At 38.6% G+C, this 21629-nt stretch overlaps 1 protein-coding gene across 3 annotated transcripts; it reads right to left on the reverse strand.

Annotated features, from left to right (window-relative positions):
- Positions 1 to 10754: 10754 nt before the first annotated feature.
- LOC113358165 (BRCT domain-containing protein At4g02110-like) lies at positions 10755 to 17004 on the reverse strand. 3 transcript variants are annotated; one of them, XM_026601695.1, is made up of 10 exons: positions 16712 to 17004; positions 16483 to 16587; positions 16131 to 16232; positions 15899 to 15983; positions 15712 to 15781; positions 15476 to 15520; positions 12274 to 15295; positions 11981 to 12195; positions 11626 to 11842; positions 10755 to 11524 (listed from the first exon to the last, which is right to left on the reverse strand). In XM_026601695.1, the coding sequence occupies exons 1-10, from the start codon at positions 16898 to 16900 to the stop codon at positions 10937 to 10939; spliced, it is 4638 nt and encodes a 1545-aa protein (XP_026457480.1). In that variant the 5' UTR covers positions 16901 to 17004; the 3' UTR covers positions 10755 to 10936. The 3 variants fall into 3 exon arrangements, 2 of the variants coding, with proteins under 2 accessions (XP_026457480.1, XP_026457479.1); XM_026601694.1 differs by having other exon boundaries at positions 11981 to 15295; XR_003364240.1 differs by having other exon boundaries at positions 11393 to 11524; positions 11626 to 11802; positions 11981 to 15295.
- Positions 17005 to 21629: the final 4625 nt, after the last annotated feature.

Consider the following 21629-nt stretch of genomic DNA (forward strand, 5'->3'; position numbering starts at 1 on the left):
TGCATGCTGTAAACCGCCAGACCAATACCCTGATGAGTATCCCCCAGTTTGTGACATGTTTTGATGTCTCAAGTATTTTTGTGGAAAACGTGTAGCAGGTTGCTATGTGTGGCATGGTGGCATGCCAGTGGCCGTGGCGTAGCGACGTGCTAGTAGTTATGGCATGGTGGCGTGCCAGTAGTCGTGGCATAGAGACGTGCTAGTAGTTGTGGCATGGTGGCATGCCAGTAGTCGTGGAATAGCGACGTGCTAGTAGTTGTAGCATGGTGGCGTGCCAGTAGCCGTGGCATAGCGACGTGCTAGCAGTTGTGGCATGGTGGCGTGCCAGTAGCCGTGGCATAGCGACGTGCTAGTGGTTGTGGCATGGTGGCATGCCAGTAGTCGTGGCATAGAGACGTGCTAGTGGCTGTGGCATGGTAGCATGCCAGTAGCCGTGGCATATCGACGTGCTAGTGGCTGTGGCATGGTGGCGTGCCAGCAGCCGTGGCATAGCGACGTGCTAGTGGTTGTGGCATAGCGACGTGCTAGTAGCTGTGGCATAGCGATGTGCTAGTAGTTGTGGCATGATGACATCCCAGTAGTCATGTCATAGCGACGTGCTAGTTTAGGGTTTGGCGTCATGGTCGCTCAAAATTTGCCACAAGCCATGTTAGTTTGGTGGCGAACTTGGATGGATGAGATTGCATCTCAGGAGGAAAGGTAGCCGTCGATCACGGCTATCTTTAATTGGAAGTGGCGCGTTTGGCATGCGCGTGCAGCATGCGCGTGCAGCATGCGCGTGTGGCATGTTGGTGCGTTTTGGGAAGTTGGCGCGTTTTGGGAAGTTGGCGCGTTTTGGGAAGCCGACTTAATATGGCGACCTCTTTTGAGGTTGCGGCAGGTTTGGAGCAACCTAACTGGTCAATGAAAGTAGGGGGCGGCAATCTAGGGCGCGTCCACTCTTCTAGTGCGTTGTGGCGGATTTAAAGCGACATGATTGGTCGAGAGAAATAGGGTCGGGGCGTGGCCAATGGCGCTAGCTGGCCTAAGGCAGGGCCACGCCTCTCTTTTATGATGCGGCTCCCTATTTTTCTTATTCTGGGCGAGGTTTTTGCACCTGCTAATCCATGGCGGATTAATTACCTAGTTTGCCTAGGCTTAATTTTGACAAGCAAGGTTTGGTATATTGCGCGAGGCGCGAAACCCTAACTTAGGCAAGTTAGTAAGGTCTGGTATAATGCGTGAGGCGCGAAACCCTTACTTCTGCAAGTTAGTTAGGACAATTGATTGAATTCTATGTGTTGACACATGATTCTTTTAAGTTCATTGCCAGAGAGCAGCATGCTTTTCTGATTTGAATACCTTATGCAAAGACCTTATCCTTGATACTTGGATATTCGTGCTACTCTGCTGCGAGTGAACACAAATCGTCATGCCATATCAACATTAAGATTTCAGCCGGAGAACATAGCATACAAGGCATTCAGAGGAACTTATATTAAGTGAATATACGCGAGGCGCCGAAGTTTACAGAACATCTGGGATGGTTGCTACATTCACCAGTCTGGATAAATTTCATGTAAATACATTGAATGGCTCAATAAATATGTCGGTGGAGAGGTTAGCACTCACGGCACCTTTTCCTTGCAGAGTGACGTCTCATCAGATGCAAGGTTTTACGATTTTAACCCTAAGCTAAAAAACACCATCAACATCTGTATGCAAACCATAAAAGATCTATGAGTTCCTAAACCCGTTTTTGTCTTAATGATATACATACCATGACAAAAAAATTCAAAAACAGGTACAGTTTGTTAGAGCATAGCTCGGTCGACCTCGCATACGTTGCTATATCAAGCATGTTTTTCAATGTTATTGATCAAAACTATGAGTCTTGATTTCTAGCCTATTATAGCTAAGTCTCGGACTAGGATAGAAAAGTGTAGTTGAGCTCAAGGACTTGATGGCGATTCATCATACAACGACGAAGATCTACTCAAGGAACCGTGGTACTTCATCAACAAAAAGGTATGTGGAGACTTGAACTTATTTATCACTCAAAAGTCTATCTATTTTATGTCCTACTTCTTATGAGACAAAAAGTCGTATGCTATATAGACTGGATCATACACATTTGACATTTCGAGCTGAGTATTCACTACTTATCTTTTTCTCGAAATCGTGTGTTGGTAAAGCGTTTCGCTTTGATCAAGTTTATCTTCACCTAGTGACCAAAGTCATGAAAAGTTTCAATTACTTTGAGTACTGCTCTGACGTGAAACGGTCTGTGAATAACGGCTATATAACGTACTCAGAGAATGCCTCAATGATTGGAATGAGAGTTTAGATTACATTACCATGTATTCCTTAATCCGAAGTTTTCGAACTTTGTTGATTGAGAGAAACCGGAGGAATTGGCTTTGCCAAGTCCGCGAACTGACGGAAGTTCTCTTACCGAGAATTTCTGCTGGGATTTTCCAAAAACTCGTTTGCGTGTTTAGTCCGCGAACTGGCGGAAGTCTCTTTGCCGAGATTTTCTGCTGAGTTTGGAAAACTCTGACGGTTGCCTTAAGTCTGCGAACTTGTTTGTGAGCTTAAGTGGTTATGATCTAAAGATATGCTCTGAACATGAAACTCAAATTACTAAGGAATGCTTTATGCAAACCGTGGTTATACAGTTCATGAGCCGATTCATCGAATCGAATCATCTTTGTTTCAATTGTGTCTTGTGTAGTTACATAAGATCTCATAGCAATTTAACAACTCTCTAACTAGTTCATTTGAGTGAACTAGTTATGGTGAAGAAGAACTAGGATAATATGAAATGCTCATATGGTTAACCTTTTGGGTTACTATGTTGAACCAACATACACGTACACGTTTGGGCATGGTTTTCACAAACCCATTAAACGTCTACCCAAGTATGTGTGACAAGCTAAGTTTTCGATCTAACGGTTGAGAAATATTAACTTGAATCTAAATCAGGTTTTCATCTAACAGTGAATATGGATTTCTTTGTAAATAAGGCAAAACCCTGATTTGAAGGCTATATAAAGGAGACATCTAGCATTGTGCAAAACTAATCCCCACACGTCTGTGTGATACTAGTGCGCTCGCTAGAGTCGATTCTCCTTTAACCTTTGGTTTTCTTCTCTAAAACCAGGTTAACGACTTAAAGACTTCATTGGGATTGTGAAGCCAGACCAATACTACTTTTATCGTAGTTGTGTGATCTGATCTTGCATCTTCTATCGTGCGAGTACAATATTTGATTGGATTGATATCGTGAGAGTTCTACGATAGGCAAGATAAAAAAGTCATAAACATCTTCGTCTCACTGTTTGTGATTCCTCGACAAATCGCTTGTGTAGTCAAGAAGGATTGTTGAGAGGTGATTGATTAATCTAGGTTGTTCTTCAAGAATATAAGACCGGATTATCAATTGGTTCATGTTCACCTTGATTTTATATCTTAAGACTGAACAAAACCTAGGGTTTCTCTGTGGGAGACAGATTTGTTTATTATCAAGTTTGCGATTTTGGGTTGTAGCAACTCTTAGTTGTGGGTGAGATCAGCTAAGGACATCAAGTGTACAGTATCCTGTTGGGATCAGAGGCGTAGGAGTAAAATTGTACCTTGAATTAGTGGGAGACTGATTGGGGTTCAACTACTCCACTCCTAAATTAGATTGCAGTGGGCTAGTGTCTGTAGCGTCTTAATACAGTGTGTACTCAATCTGGACTTGGTCCCGGGGTTTTTCTGCATTTGCAGTTTCCTCGTTAACAAAACTTCTGGTGTCTGTCTTATTTCTTTTCCGCATTATATTTTTTATATAATTGAAATAATACAGGTTGTGCGTTAAAGATCATCAATTGGAAATCCGACCTTTGGTTGTTGATTGACATTGATTGATCCTTGGACATTGGTCTTTGGTACCGTCCAAGTTATCTCTCTTTGATAAAGACTCGCAGATTTCCATTTGCTTGAGTAAAGATCAAATCGAGAGATTGAGATATAAACTCTTTGATATATATTTATTGATTGAGTCTAACTGTCTAGTTGATCCTCATAAAAAGTATATTGGAGTTTGTCCATATAGATTGTTAAGAGAAATATTGGGTGGTGTTGTTAGACCCCCGCTTTTTCAATTGGTATCAGAGCAGGCAAACACGTTAAAGACCTTATAAGTCTGTGTTTGTAACGATCTGATTATGGACGAGTCTATCTCTAATAACGTACCAGTTCAGAAATTACCAGATGATTATAAAAGCTTGGATTCACTTGAGAGAACTGTCACATCTAAGTCAATATCTAAACATTCTCTTGATGTAAAAACTGTTGATTGGGAAACTCTCCTAGAAGAACAGTTGGATGAACTTTCTGATGAAGGTGATTCAGATATTGATAGAGATGTTGATGAGGAAGTCTCAGAGTATGTTAAGTTTTTGGATTCATGGAAAATGAAGAAGATTACAACTTCTCATGTCTCACCTCTTCTGATTCCTCTCTGTCGAGAAACAAGAAATTGAGAAGATGTTACGCAGGTGTTTATTTTTCGAATCGTTCTTGCGAATCGATCCTCAAGGATTCTGAGGAAAACCTACCTATGAAGTCACTTGAATGTGATAATATTTATCAAAAGTACTTTTTGTTGGAAGAGAAATTTGCAGAATCTGAAGCAAGGTTTAACTCCCAGCAAACAAGTTTTGACGACAGACAAAGCGCTCGAGAAAAATGCCTTGAGGCTGATTTAGCTGCTGCTCTTGATAAAATCAAGATGTTGGAAGATGACTTGAAAAAGTTCAATACTAGTTCAACCAAATTAACCACTATGTTAGGAGTAAGTAAAAATTATCGTGATACACGAGGATTGGGCTATAAGGGAATAAATGCTCCATGTACTAGCAAAGAGGTAAAATTTGTCAAGGCTAGTGATTCTTCTCAACAAAAGGTTTCCACTGATGGAAAAAGTGAAATACCTTCACCGGCAGTTAAGGTTCGAAAGAGCAAAGTTTATCAACCTCCAAAGTTAGCACACACGGATCGAGGTAAGAACATTCCTTATGTCTGCCATTATTGCGGAAATAAAGGTCACCTGGAAAGGAGATGTCGTTTCCGTATAAGGAATGAGAAACTTCATGATGTTCTTGTTTGGGCATGACAAGAAATTGTGAATCCAAGATCATACGTTAAGATTGATCCTCTTAACTTTACAGGTTGTAATTTTCCAACCTTTAGGCAAAGGAATCAGTGCTATGATAAACCTAGATTTGCCTATAAACGTCGTACGAATCCTTTTCACAATCTTAATGGTTATCAAAAGGATAACTTCGTAAAGACGAAGACAAGATCCGATGCTCCCAATTGGAGAAAGACTAACTTGCAAAAGAATAGTCAATCCAATTCTCTTCCGAGAATTCTAGAAGAGAGTGATGGGAAGAAGGTTCCGACTGTTCCTAAACGCACTCAGAAGTGGATACCGAAGAAATACAATGATGTTTTGAGTGTGAAAAGGAATGATCTTCCAGAAAACTCCATGACTATGGGTAAGGCAGTATCCATGATGTTGGAACTTAACAAGTTTTTTGGAAAAATGGAATTGGATGTGAAAGGTTCTAAAAGTGATCTCTTTCATGATAATCCAAAGGTCACTTGTGGTGAGCAAGACTTTTTTCACCCCAACGCAACTTGATTGTGTTGGAAGTGCATCCTCACCAAGGAATGCCTTGCTTTGTATACGGTGAGGGAAGCACAAGAATTGGGGCACACAGATTATGTTCGGTAAGACGGTAGAATTCGATTGGATTCATCTGAAAAGGTATGTCTCTAAACTTGAGCAAGATTTGTACTTTTATTTTCTTAGAGAACTTATAATGATTCACATACCTTTCTTATCGTTCTTTTCTACCTAATTTGATATGTGTTTAAGGTTCTTAAATGTTTAGGTTTGAAAATAATAGTTCGGGATGTTTGGACTACATGGTACACCTACCAGGTATGCATAGCATATTTTAAAAGCAAAATCCAGGGGTTTAAGTTCGCGGACTTGAAAATTCGTTTGCAAACCCGTATGCATACTTGACGTCGATATTCGGTAAACTTGTTTTGGCAGTAACTTCTTCGTCCGAACTCGGAATGAACTCATTATTTTTGCATTATCTTCCTCTTTGGATTCTCTTCAAAATGAAGATGAGAATTATTGATTTTGGATGAGTTAAGATTGGTATTTTGTCTTGTCTCTTTTTTTGAGTGTTTTGCTCCATTTCGTCGCACTTGTTCCACTTCTCTTGGACTTGGGCACTTGGATTCTTGGAGTAATACTCTTCTAAGCTAATTTGTAGCTTTTACTAGAATGTTGTTGGTGAATCACAAAGAAGGAAGTTTAAGAATGGAAATTAGTACGCATTGCTATGGGATTCTTGAATGTTCACAATCATCCTTTGTGAACTATGGTGCATGGTCGTTCGTGACTTTGTATGTTCTTTTTTGTGAAAATATTTTTATACGCCTTTGGTAGCTATTCTTGGTGTAAATCCGGGCGGAAAATATTGATTCTACCCTCTAAGGACAAATCATCTTATATGTGCATTACGAGTTTGTCTTGATGCCTAGGAAACTTCTTATGAGAATTTATTCTTGTTTTTGAGAAGGATTACTAGAGTTTGGAATAGCCATTATTGTGATTACACATAGCTATGTCCAACTTTTTAACCTTCATGTTTTTTAGGTTTATTGGTTTTTAAATTCTAAAAATATTTGAAGGATGATGTTATTGCAGTATTAATCTTTATGATTTTGTGATATTGCAATATTTTTATGGGATATGTACTATTTGCGTCCGTGAACTTGAAGGTCCCATATGTTGTCAAAAGTAAAGTCGTTCATGAATTGGTTTTCGTATTGATGAAAGGACGAATGGACTTTTGACAAATACAAAATTTATGCATATGCAGTCATTTATTTGATGGAAAATAGGATAAAATCTTTTGTTTGACACGGATAAAGTCTATTATGTCGTTATACGAATAGTGATGGAAAATAGAATAGATCCTTGTATGTTATCCACGGTATTGATCTTCATTGATCCATTTTGTTATGTTTTACCGTGAAGGCTCCATTGTGTATCTTATGTTGAGCACCTTACAACTATGTCGATTAATATTGGCCTTGTTGGTTGTTCCATGAGATGCTATATGTTCACGGACTAGTCTCTGTTTATATTCTGAGAGAAAGAGATATAAGCTCTTCATATAATTCCTGATTGAGATTCATTAAGTTGAACTCTTAGAATTGTATTCGAGTTTAGCCCATACAGGTTGCCTAAGAAAAAGTTGGTGGTGCATTTGGGTACCCCCGCATTTTCAGGGGTAGCACAGTTAAAGGAATGAGTTATATTGTTTGGAGATGGTCCCTTAACCCTTTATCCATAACAACAGATTTTGGGCTTGAACATGGCACATATCCAAAATATTAAGAGTTGGAGAATGACTTGAAAAATAGGCCATGTTAAGCTTCTTGCATTGAGAATCAGATTCGTTATCATTAGGGTGATTAACAATAACAATATTATTACCCTTTATATTACCATTAGGAATAAATTTATCTTTATTATGAACAATTATCACATCAAGAGATAGGTTGGTAGGATTAGTAGTCTCTTCAACTGAACAGAATCAACAAAATTAGATTTAGGTTGTGGTAGCATCATCAGGACCACGATGATTCCAGGAGGAGTATGCCTCGTATACGAGGATTGAATCGACTCTCTATCTTTTTGAAATTTCTTAGCTCTTTATTTAGGGCACAAAACCTATCTATTATCAATAATACGACATGAGGAACAACTAATAATGATATTTAATCAGGAATGAAGTAATTATTCTCTTAGTGACAAGTGGAATACCAGTAAGTAGGGATTTCTGAACCGAAATTCGAAAACAAACTTTGACATTCTTCTTGAGAGAATGGTTACCATATGAATATTGGCTTTAAGAAGTTCTCGTAGCCTAAGGTTAACTTACTTAAATCTTCAAATTTAATGCACTTATTCAGAACACTCGCATAGAACAAGCCATATAATCTCCTTAGTAAAGTGGAAGAGCATTTGTTAGGCCATCTAGAAATGGTGAATAACCCAAAGCACATTAGAAAAATCACATACATGCCATGGCCTTTGTTTATCCACCATGATAAAGTCGACTACAGTCATAAATGAATAAGCACCTTGTTACGAAGACAACTGAAGTTGGTGACAATAGGAGAACGAACCAAATCCCACTGAGTGCAAATAAACGTGTGAATAGAAGCCTTTGAGACAATCTTTTCACTACAAACATGACCAATCATACACAATTTCCAAGGATTATCACCTTCTGAGAGACGGGAAGGAAAAGTATTGGGTAAGAAAAGTTGCTCAGTTATTCGAGAAAGATCTTCGACATCCTTCTCAAAGGAGTTGGAGTAGCTCTGAGGATTTTGTCGAGCCATAAAATGAAGAATAACAATAGTTATATGGAAGCTGAAGTTTGGATAATGAAAGGAATAAATGATGAAAATAAAAATTAACTGATTTTCTGGTTGGGATACAAACAAAATCTGATTTCACTCTCATATTTTATTAAGTTACTGTATTGAGTCCATGATGAGGGATCGGGGGTCTATAACCCGTTAAGATAAAATGAAATTTATAGTTCCTTCAAGTATTACATTCTTGTAACAGTGTGAATCACATATGGCTTGGGATACATACAATCCCCGACATCTCGTCCAATAGACCAATTTATTCATCAATTTTATGATCTAGCCTCTGCACTCAGAAATTTGGTTTCAAAACCTAGAGACCATTAATATGTCAAAACTAATATATATTTTCCTTAGTGAACATTGTGTATAAAGGAAACTGATGATACCCATAGATATAACTAGTAATTCCTACACAGAAGAATAAAATTATCTTATAACTTTGAACTAAATCCTGATCTCTCATAGCCCATATGTCTATTTCGATCTCATGTCATTAGGATGATTAAGAACGTGTTTTACGATTTTTAGAAGTAAATGAACATAAGTTAATTTCGTAACATAATTTGAGAATGAGTTTTAGAATATTTTATGAAGCAAAAAACTTTACTTCTAATTTTCATGATTGACTTATTTCTGGAAAAACAAAAGTATTTCTACGCATCCCATCTAAGAATACTGATTACTTATGTCATGGCTTTAATTTGTGCCTTAGATCCTACTCTAGATACATAAATTCACATTTATACAACTCGAATTCTGTCGTTGAGAACGGGGGGAAAAATATTTTTCCCATCTATAATGGAAATTACGTTGATAGGGATATAAGGGGAAACATCACCAAACTCAGTCTCCATTATTGGTAATACTTCCTTCGTTTACGGTAGAGGTGGAGGAGGAGAAGAAGAGAAGAAGATGAAACGAAAAAATGAAAACTGATTAAGGGTAATAAAATTATAGAGGGTAAGGGTAGTTTTGTAACTTCACCCATCAGGATTCCGATTTAGAAGTCCACTTAAAATCGGGTATACCTCAATTAATCTGGGTATACCCCAATTTGGCCCGGATAAAAACGTTAAAACCACCCAAGTCTTTTTTAATTTTGTGCATATGCATATCTGTTAGCCAATGATCACAAAATGAGCCATAAGCCCTTCTTGGTTACTCTGGTATCGCAGTGTCAGCGAACTAATAATATCCTTTAGATCCAAATAGGGGAAAAGGGAGAAGGAAAAAGGGGCGGGGAATGGCATGTGATGTCTGAATGTTGGAACATCGTAAAGAGGAGAGGGTCGTGGCCAGCCAGAGATGATGATAATGATGTCACTTTTCTTTTCTTTTTTGGCCATGTGACTTTCGAATCATCATCATCTTTCTCAAAAGATTACAATATTTTAGAGATAAAAGAATTTGATTGGATTTCATGTGTAATTACTTAATTACTAAAATCATCGGTCGTGTTTATAGAGTAGATACCAAATATGATATGGTTTTGAAAGTTTTCATTGGTCAGACAATACCGTTGATACCAAGATGGATTGATTGATGTATCCCATTAAACATAAGCAAGTTAGTGTTAAGTCAAGGATGAAAACACACATTTTGTTTTTTTGTTTGTTGTAAGAGGATTCTCTCTACTGAGCAAGACACAGGCTGTCAATGGGGATTATTGGCCAATTTTCACTCTACTGTTTTCTTGTGTTTTTAAAATGTGGGTAGTGCTTGGGAGAATGGGTAGTGAGAAAGGGTTTGTTGATTATTTTTCAAAGCATAATGCATTTTGGTCAGCAATGTCAGCTCCAACAGCCTAGGGGTAGCAGTAATCAGTTGCAATAGGCTCATAAAATAAAATAAAGAGACTTAGATCCGGATTAGGTAAGCAACTTCTGCTCCACTTTCTTTCTTGTACCACTCAGTCCTCACTACATTGTTTTAGAATATTCAAACAGAGATAGGTTCTACTGTTTGTATTGTATGTGAAGACTGACGCTATTCAAAGTCCAGTGAATCTTAGTTTTAAAAATGAATCGGCTGGTGGTGGTGGTGGTTGGTAGGTAGTTAGAGACTTGCCTTGGATGCAAAAATGATGTGTACTAAACTCATACCCCAACCTGTAATCAGGTTGAATAAGATTCTCCGGCCTGTATGATACCCTTGTCATCCAAATAGTAGAATCACATTCAGAATACGCAAATGATAATCAAATAACCTAGTTAAGAGTAGTAAAAATACAGGATGAGCAATGGCAACACTGATTACAGAAAAGGGCATTTTAAAAGCTCTCTGAACAAGTCAATTAAGGGAACCAACCACAAGTAAACACCATAAACCTTGGTTAAAAAAAAAAAAACAAATTTAACTACTCAACAGTAAAAAAAATCTACCTAACAACAGTGATATTTTTACAAGTATATCTCAATTCTAAACAACGCAAACATTACTTCTTACCCCGCATACTACTAGACACTTTCTTCTTAGAAGTCTTTGGAGGATCCTTTTTGCAGTTTAATGTTATGCTACAGTTTGGACAAAACCAATCCTCCACTGGAATAGATTTCAAAGGAGGATTGCAGCAATCAATATGAGTACCAATTCCACACCCTATAGATCCACTTTCATCACCACATATAAGCATTACCTCTTCACGGTCACGAGATCCACAAACTTGGCAAGGAACATCACCACTGTCACTGGGCTCATCGTTAACAGCAGATGGCGAAGACGGTTCGGCAATCTCTTTAGAGCGCATTTCGAGGTTTGCTAATGACTTATCTGCCCATACATTGGTGTTGTAAAGAACATGCTTATCAAGTGCATAATCAGGTCTGCATACATACTCAACCAAGTAATCAGCCACTACGCATGGGATCTCATTTCTTATGAATTCTTGAACCCACAAATCAGCCTTCGGCATTCCCTGAGTTATAACCGCGAAATCAATTCCGGATTTGAGGAACTTGGTGTAAGGAGGCGATGTTGCAAGAATGGTACCATCGCCTGCTTTCACCACACGTTTCAGGGTATCCTATTTCACAATATAGGAGGAAACAAAAGTAAATCAAACACAAATGCAAGGGTGCTGTTAGAAAAAGATAAATCAAAATTCAAAAAGGAATTGATCAATACCAACGGTGGAGCAATGCATTCTCCATAGACAACAATTCGCATTCCATGAAAAGCACCATGACCAGTCCTTTCCTTTAACTGGCGCCACTTTCTGGGAGCCTCAAAGCTAATTGTACCTTCCTCATTAAGGCCGGTTTTAGACCACTCATATGGCTCTTCCTCCACAAACTTCCCAGCCTGGTTACAAGCAGTTAAGTAATCTGTCTTTAGTATCCACCTACACATCCAATATATCAGTACCCACAGCATTTGGTTATAGAATAGAGAGAGTTCGTAGTAAATTCAAGATAAAAGCTTCAGTGAACTTGAGACATTGGCTGCAACATTTTCTGTAGGAAAAATATTGATTTCATACCTGCCTGATGCTGCAGCAGCAAAGAATTTCTCTGTTCTTCTAACTGGATCTGGGACGATAAAGTGGGTAGCTTGGTATGACCAATTGTGAGAATCTCTGCAACATCGTCCTTTCAAACGCTTAATAACTTGCTGAAACTCCTTTCTCTGTAGACGGTGCCCACTAAGTATAAACAACATAGGTTGAGAGTTTAGGGGCTTTGAAACCCTTCCTGCCTGAATTATATTTGAATAAGTACTAGATTCTGCCTTTTTATTACTCTGCTTACACTTAATATCAGGTTTAGGAACTACATTTTCATGTTCTCCTGACTTGACGTTGGGACGGTTTTTAGCTGTCTTGGTCTCCTTCTCGCCATCTAAGGGTATCTCAGTATTACTCTCTTTGGTATTACTTGCATGAATTACCCTCCTTTTTGCTTCAACCACAGTTTCGTTTTCATGTTCTCCTGCGTTGACAGTGGAACGTTTTGCTGACTTGGTTTCATTTAAGTCGTTTATGGGTTTCTCTTTCTTGCTCTTCTTGGTTTTGCTCGCAAGACTTGCCCTTCTTTTGGTTGCAACCATCTCTGCCCTCGTTTTATTGTTCTCATTGTCTACACTGTCCTTGATCTCCCGAGGTACAACTACTTCTTTCACGGCTGAAACACCATTTCTCTGATCCTCGCTTGACGGAGGTTTCACCTCACTCACAGGGATTTCTTCTTGACTGGCTTCAGTAACCATTTTATTAGCCTGCTTTGGTTTTTTTAACGACTTCGATACAACTTTTTTCCTCACATATGTTGCTGAACGTACAGTCGGACCTTCGGTTTCAATGGTCTTATTCTCCTCCACAGAAATCGCTTCTTCTGCTGTCTTCACAGATACAGTTCTCCTCTGAACTCTACTTTTAGGATTTGAAACTTCATTTGTCTTCTCCATTTCCAACTTCTCATCATTGACTACATCTTTCGAGGAAGATACTGTAGCTTTATTTGCCCGGTTCGAAGAATGCACTCCTCCTGTCACCTTCTTAGCTTGATCCTCCTTATTTTTTTTAACATCCTCCCTATCCACTCCTGAAATCATTTTCTCACCATCCATCAGTGAGCGATGGCTATTTACTTTACTTCCTGACTGCTGAATCTTTTCTGAGTTCTCTTTTATGCCTACATCAGCTTTACAGGATAGCTGAGCCACCTCCTGACTAAATGATTTCACAGCATTCTCATCCTCTGGAGCTTCAGTTTCATCATCCAAAGCATCACCCATATTCACAGATGAAGGGAAGTGATTGGAGTTTTGATCCACAACTTTGTCCACATCTCGCGGCAGCCCAATCGTCTCTGTTTGTACATTAGACAGCTTCTCCTGCACTGCTTTATTTGTGCCTTCTTCTGAAATCAACGAACCTTCACGTGTGGTAGTTGCCTGATCCAAGTTAAGAGTACCTTTCCGTTCCTTAGCACTAGCTGCACTAAGCAGTCTAGTGCCCAAACTTTTCGTTTTTGTCCCTGATCTCGAAGATGGTCCGTTCTTTTTGCCTTTATTTAAACCTATGTTGACAGAACCTACAGATTTATCAGCCTGTGTCTCAGGCGTTCGAGAATCGGGTGATGAGGCCTTGGTATCCAGGCCTGCTGATCTGCTAGCTCTGAAATCACCGAAGTCAGGAGAAGAAACCAAGTCAGCCTGTCCCAATTCCTTTAATGATGTCTCGGGTGTCTTTGCTGCAGATGGGACTGACACATTCTGCTGCAAAGGAGATTTCAGATCATCAGAAATCATATTTGTTGAAACAGGCAATCCGCATTTCTTGGATTTCTTTTTGACACTTGAAGACTTATTTTTTGCCAGTTTAACAGGTTCATTTGCTGAAGAATTCGCAATAGCTTCAGCTGCATGGCTACTATTGGCAAGGGCAGGACTTGGTCTTGTTTCCAGTGCAATACTAATGTCTCCTTCTGGTGTAGCCCCAGCTACTGTACTTCCAGTACCAGAAGTTATTGAATATGGACTTCTTTTCTTTGTAGATCCTGAGCTCGTACCAGAAAGACCCAGCTTTCTTTTTAGAGTAACCGACTGATTCTTTGTAGTGTTGATGTCCGCATCCATTTGATAGCTTCTATCGCTCGGGGTAGAACTTGATTCCATCTCCGGTCGAACAATCTCCCTTTCAAGTGTAGTACTTGCTACTGTACCTGTTGCTCCAAAAGTTCTTGAATCAGGACTCCCTTTCTTTAAGGATTCATGGCTCGGACTAGAAAGGGATTTCTTTTTCATTGGAGTCACTGCCCTTCCTTCTAGTTTCGAGTGATGTAACTCCGACCCATTTTTCTGATTTTCGATATGGCCAATATCCAAGTTATCCTTGACTTGATCTGCTTTTAGTGGCGAAATTCCAAAACCATCTTTGCCTGTGTTTGAAGACTTGGGGCTTGAACAGGAAAGACCCTTTTTTTTCTTTGGAGTAAGTGTACCATCTTTCAGTTTGGAGTGATGTAATTCTGACTCATTGCTTTGATCTTCAACCTCCCCAAAATCCAGTTTATTCTTGACTTGGTCGGACTTTAGTGGTGACATTCCGAAACCATCGTTATTTGTTTCCGAACCCCCTAGGGGAGAGCTGCGTAAATGACTTGAATGCTCCCCAGAGAAATACGGAACTGGAGAGGTCTTGTGCATTTTTTTCGTATGACTTATAGTAACAGTATTTGTAGCATCAGAACTAAATGGTCTTTTACCAGTCTTAGAGCTTGGGGTTTTGTTGCCCCTGCTACCAGTATCATCATTACGATAAGCTCCACTGCTGAGAGAACCAAAGTCCTGCTGATTTGCAACTAGTGGATTTGTAGTTTTCTCAGCTACTATTGATTTTCCAGCATTAATTGATAATCTACTTTCTGAATCAACATTCTCACTGGTATCAATCAAGCCTTTAGCAGTGGATCCATGTAGGTGCACACTAGATGTTTTCCTCACTGGTGTGGTCAAGCCAGAACCCACTAAATTCAGACCATCACTTCCTCCTGGCAGCTTAGAAGAACTTTCTGCAACATCTCCCACCCTTGATTCCTTTTTACTAATTTTTGAAGTAATGTTTTCGGAGGTATCTAACAAGCCTTTAGCTGCAGATGTCTGCTTGTTGATGGACCTTTCTCTTACTGGTGTGGCCAAGTCAGAACCCTTTGAAGTTGAAATACCACTTCCAGTATGCAACTTAAATGAACTGTCTGTGACATTTTCCACCCCTAACTGCGCCGTATCTCTATATTCTTCAGTTTCATCTTCAGAATCCTTAGCTTCAGCCTCCATTATCTCTATTTCATGACCACTATGATGAGAAAATAAATAAATAAAGTGGTGTCAGAATAAGAATGATCATGATCAAACCTTTCATCAAATCAATTTGTTCCTAAGAAGTGGTAAGAACATATAATGCTCACAAACAATTAAGGCAATAAGAAACAAGTACCAATATATAATAAATGGAACAATTGAACAATGCTCCTACCTCTTGTTGTAGTCACATTCTGGAAGTATCTCCCAAGCTTTTAAACTGTAGAAAAGAATACTTCTATTAACAAAATCTGATACTAAAAGGAGAAACACAAAACAAGTTATTTGAAAATTTCAATCGTTGCCATGTAACGGGTTTCCCACAAACAGATATTATAACTTCTCTATTCAACATTCAAGGGCATAATCTAGAAAACTTGGAAAAACTAGATGAACAACTTTTATTCATACCAGTCCTCCAACCATCGATGATTGACAAGCTTTATTCTCTGCATTTTCTTTGCAAGATCGTACTTCTCACCTGTTAAAGATGTCCACCCACATTTCAAATCAATGACTTGATGCTGATAGAGAGATATCCAACAAAACTTCAAAAGGAGCTTAACATATTTATTTTTTCTCAAATAGAAAAACATACCCTCAAATTTGTAGCAAATGAGATGAGTGACTTTGTTTGCTACCAGAGGCTTGGAGAAGTTTGCCCCCATCATACTTACCATCCTCTGAAAAGCAAATCAACAAACAACACAGTAAGACAACCTGTGCGGCTATGGCAGCCAAAATGGTATCAAACTTCCTCCTGTAATGTTCTTATCCCATAAACTAATTCAAAGAGAATGCATTAAAATATCTAAAAGTTGGCAATTTACCATTATATCTTCACGATCTTGCCTTTGGTATCCTGTCAGGCATACAATAAAAGATTTTGCACCCACAATTCCGCTCAAATCCTTTACAGGTCTGTACAAAATCTGCAGAGGAGCCAACAGAAAGCAAAATCCTTTATGTACTTCCTACCATCAAACACACCTCCACTACACACGCTAGCACCACCACGGTGCACACCACCCCACACAGACCACCACCAAACAAGCCACAAGTTCAAAATTCTAAAACCCTAAGTACTGAAAACAATGTTCAAACTTCACAGCAAATATATAAAAAAAAGAGATATATATATGTAGGAGTAAAAAAAAGAGAGATAATTAGAAACTAACATACCAAGCTAGAATCCACTGGCATTCCAACATCGAAACTATGATCCACCCATACCGAGTTCACCACCGTTTTACCATCTTTTCTAGCAATAACACAACGTTGGTCATCCTACACAATCAATCAATATATCAATCAGACAAACCCGTATAACCAATTTCAGTTCACAACTAAAATCAATTTTCAAAATTAACAAATACAAAAATTAGGGCAAAAATCGAGTCTTACTACTTACATAAACAATTTTGTCGACAATAACATGTGTACAAATAGAACCATATTCACCGACGTTAACTCCACCACCATTAATAAGTTTAGATTGTACTTTAGCCTCTTCTGATGGATTGAACCCAAGAAGAATGAAACGAACTCCATCGAATATTTTCGAATCACTACCCCCTGCACCTCCATAGTCTTCTCCCATGGATCTGAAATTATCGAAAAGAGGTTTCTCGGATTATTAATTATTTTCAAGGTCTTCGAATATGAAACCCTAGAAATAGGTTGAGTGAAATAGAAAATGGTGGGAATTTCCCCCGACAATTAAAAATTTTTGATTTATTTTTTTTGTTGTAGTGGCGGGAAAAGGGAAATAATGGCGAAATATATGTATACACGCGTAAAAATACAGACACGTCACGTGTAAAGAAAGATTGCCCGTTGCTAGTGATAAATTGTTGAGTTACGTCTGACGTTGGTGAGCGTTAGATTGGGAAAGATGTGGGTCTGTAAGTAATAAGCTCGTCACAGGTGTTATTCTGTAGATTAATGTTGTAAGCCGCGGAGGATCGGACCATGTACCACAAGCGTTCCGAGGAAGCTATTGGAAGCTTCACAATCACAGTACAAAGCAGCGTATTTAGCAAGATTTATGAAAAAACAAAAAAATTCATTTTTTGATAAACTCCATTTTACATTTATTTTTTTAATAAGAAAACAGATTTTTTTTAATAAGAAAACAAAGTAAATTGTTTGGACTGCAGGGCTAGGGCTAGCACCACAGTCTCAGCATTCAAAAAGATAATGTTAATGTCACTGATATCTATCGACCAAGGAGTTTGGAATAATTGCGACAAATCTGGACCTTTCCAATTTAAACTACTTAAAACTAAAGAATTAACTGCTAATTTAGCTAAAATTAAAATGAACACATTCCGAAATATAAAACCTCACAATCTACCGGTCTTAATTTCGACGGCCAGAAATCCATTGATTTTCAACGACTCATTTTCAAAGTAGTAGATGGTGGTGTTATATGTCTCGGAATACGCTCATTTTTGGTAGACATGTAGAACTTGGTAAGAGGAACATATCCCCAAAATATTAGCTTCAAATCCGTTACGGCTTGGTTTTTATTCGCAAAAATGATGCCCAACGTGTGAGATAGTATGATAATAAAAGTGTGAGGGGATCCCTCCTCTTTAGCTAAACTAGTTGTAGTACTATTATGTTCCTTCCCAACCTTGATCAGGTTGCGCAGAACAAAATCAACTGCTTCAAAATTTACACCTTTCATCTGATGAAATCCTAAGTGAAATTCTTTTGAACTTCTCTGTTGTAAGCATCCTTTATTGCTTACAGAGATGCTTCGTCCTGGGCTTGAAAGTTGATGTTGGCCTTTTGCAACTCCTTTCCCCAATTCAGCACTAGGTTTGCTCCCATTCTTGCTCTGTAATTCCCAGAGATATGGTCTTTGTAGTTTATTTCGTCCACACAGTTCCCTGAGAAGGCATAGCAACAGAGCAAAGTTAGTACATTGGTAAAATGTAACACCAAACTTTTCTATATGCTGCCTAATTATTTTTTCCATGATATCCTGAGTATCTCTTTGGTAATAGAGATTATTTAGAATGTGGCTCTGATTGTGCATAACCCTATCAAAAGAGCAAAGGTGTTGTATGACACTGTTAGCAATATAATCAGTTGAGTAAGAGATCTTTTGAATATGAGGTTACATCTGGCTTTTAAATGAACCAGTAGGTAGTGGCAAAGGTAGCATTCCAGCTACTGAGATTGTATTTTGGGGTGAACCAATTGTCTAGCCAATCCTGGAATGAGTTGGGATTTCCAAACATCTGGTGGTTAGATCCAAACAATTGGGTTCAAACAAAAGAAGCAATATGACAAGACATTAACACATGAGTAGTATCTTCTTTAGCACTTTTGCAGAAGGAGAAAATTTGATCAACGTAGCTGAGGGTACCTGTATTTTTAGCATTAGTATGAATAATTCTATAAGCATATTTCCAAATAAACAGTTGAATTGCTAGTGAAGTATCCAACTTCCAAATCTTTTTCCAAGATGGGTTGCCAGGTTGGGACTGTCTGCTTCATATTTCTTAAAGATTTTCTTGTCATAAAGAGATTTCATTGTAAACTCCCTTTTGCTATTTAAATTCCATCTTATGGTATCTTCCTCTTGTAAATCAAAAAGGGGTATCTTGGATAACTAATTGATCTGCACGAGAGAACTAAAGTGTCATAGATTTGGTCTCCACTCTCCACTAGGATTTATCAGTTAATTGACAATAATAAGGTCATCAGGGCATTGAGGAGGTTTCACCAGTATGTTATCTTTGTTGTGGGTCCATTTACTTGAAGAATACGGTGTCAGACAAGTTTTCTCTACTTCTTATTATCCTCAGGGAAATGGCCAAGACGAAAGCACCAACAAACCCTTAATTCGAATTCTTAGCCGGACGGTGCATGATAACCCCAGAACATGGCACGAGAAATTACCTATGGCACTGTGGGCATATCAAATTTCACATAGGAGCTCCACCGGAGTCTCCCCTTACTCGCTTGTCTATGACGTTGATGTCATTCTCCCAACAGAAATCAAAATCCTGTTAGCCAGGATTGCAACCGCAAGTGGAGTTCATTGGAATGAGAATGAAGTGTCAAGCTCCAAAATAGCAGAGTTGGACACTCTGGATTTTAGAAGAAATAAGGCAAAAGAGCATGCTCAGGCTTACAGAAGAAGGATTTTCAGGTCATACGACAGGGATGTAAAGCATCGAGCTTTTCAAATGGGAGATCTGGTACTGAAGACATCCAAGCATATTCAACAGTTAATGTCAGCTCCAAAGTTTTCCCCCAAATGGGAGGTCCCCTACGTGGTCATCAAAGCATATAGCAGTGGGTACTATAAGATTTTCAAAGTGGATGGGGGGAAAACGAAGGAAATCATCAATGGCATGTGGCTCAAGGCATACTACGCCTAATCATTATTCCATCTCTCACAGCCTAGCAGCTCGATCAATCAGGCATTTCTCTCATATCCGACTTATCTAGATTTTCTACTAGTTAAGACATGTCAATGTAAATTTCATTTCCTTACCAAAAAATAAATGCAATTCGTTTCCAAAACAATCAATCATTCTCAAACCTACTTATTCAAAAGAAAGAGGAAGCAGCAAAATGCCTGGAGAAAATTTGCGGCTCAGAGAAGACCATCTAGCAATTTATAGTCCCTTAAAAGCATCTTCTTTAGCCTATCCTGAAACCTTTCAGTACTGCTCTTCAAATCTCGGATTTCCTGCTCCACTCTCTCAGATTCGTCAGCCAAAGCCTTTTCTTTCTCCAGTATAGCCTTTACAGCGGGAACGATATTGGCAATAATACCTATTCAATCAACTCTGATGATGTCAAGTCATTCCCGAAGCTAGATTACATTGAACTTCATGGATTCACAAGTGAATATCATATTTTTCCATTTTTCAACGGATGATTCAGCAACGTCGCTGTTAGAGCATTGCTCGGTCGAACTTGCATGCGTTGCTATCTCAAGCATGTTTCTCAAGTTTAGTTGTCAAAACTATATGTCTTGATTTCTATACTGCTTATAGCTAAGTCTCGGTTTAGGACAGTTTAGTGTAGTTGAGCTCCAGACTCCATGGCGATCATCTTACGAAGACGAAGAACTACTCAAGGAACCAGTGGAACTTCATCCGACTAAAAGTTATGTGTAGACTTGAACTTATCTATCACTCAAAAGTCTATCTACTCTATCTCCTACTCTTGAGACAAAGTCGTATAAGTATGATAGTTTTCATACATACACATTTACTATTTCGATCCGAGTTTACTCGCCCATCTTTTTCTCGAAATATGTGTTGGTAAGCTTTCGCTTTAACCACTTTTCATCTTAACCCGTGGCTAAAGTCATGATGACGTTTCAATCTTGAAAATAGTTTTGATGACGATAGTCGTGAATAACGATTGTTATAACATTATAGAAGAATGCTTCAATGATTGAAATGTAGAGTTGAGATTACGTAACCAACTATGGATATAAGCATGTATAGTGTGTTCACACACTAGTGTATAAATCCATGTGCCGGAAACCAAGTGTGTGCATACCGTATTGGTGAAGGAGACAGGTTGGGTACGCGTACCAGCGGAAGTTTTCGAACCGAAAATTTCTGCTGAGTTTGTAAGTTTGCAAACTTGTTAAACCAGTCACCTTGGGTACGCATACACGTACGCGTTCCCGCGGAAGTTTTCGACCGAAAATTTCTACTGAGTTTCTAAACTCAATTCTGGTAGCTATGGTACACGTACCCGTACGCGTACCCAAGCTGGTTATATTTCTCAAATCGGAAGTTCATGAACTTAAACAATAAATTAATAAGGAATGCAATCTTTGCAAACCATGGCTATATTGTTCATGAATTGATTCAAGTGAATCAAACTGATTTTGTTTTAATTATGTCTATTCATAAATACCTAAGCAATTGAACAACTCTGCAACTAGTTCTTATGAGTCGATTGAACTAGTTATGTGAAGAAGATGAATATGGTTAATATGGAATTACTCATATGGCTAACCATTGGTTAACTATTTGTGAACCAACTAAGTGTACACGTTTAGGTACGGTTACTCAAACCTAAATGAAATACATTTCATTTGTGTATGACAAGCTAAGTTTCGATCTAACGGTTGAAAGATATTAGCTTGGTTAAATCAGGTTTTTCATCTAACGGTGAATAGAATGCTTTGTTACCAAGGTAACTTGGATTGCAAACCCTGATTTGAAAACTATATAAAGGAGACATCTAGAAACTAGAAAAACTAATCCCCACACCTCATGTGTGATACTAGTTGATTCTCCTTTAACCTTAGGTTTCTTCTTGAGACCCTGTAGGTTAAT

The sequence above is a fragment of the Papaver somniferum genome, chromosome 3 (assembly GCF_003573695.1).
Source record: "Papaver somniferum cultivar HN1 chromosome 3, ASM357369v1, whole genome shotgun sequence".
NCBI classification, from domain to species: domain Eukaryota; kingdom Viridiplantae; phylum Streptophyta; class Magnoliopsida; order Ranunculales; family Papaveraceae; genus Papaver; species Papaver somniferum.

Coding starts and splice junctions, on each gene's coding strand:
- LOC113358165 (XM_026601694.1), bottom strand. CDS start 16,900: ATGGGAGAAGACTATGGAGGTGCAGGGGGTAGTGATTCGAAAATATTC. Junction 16,588..16,711: donor TTGTCGACAAAATTGTTTAT/GTAAGTAGTAAG, acceptor TTGATTGTGTAG/GATGACCAACGTTGTGTTAT. Junction 11,525..11,625: donor AATGCATTGCTCCACCGTTG/GTATTGATCAAT, acceptor ATTGTGAAATAG/GATACCCTGAAACGTGTGGT.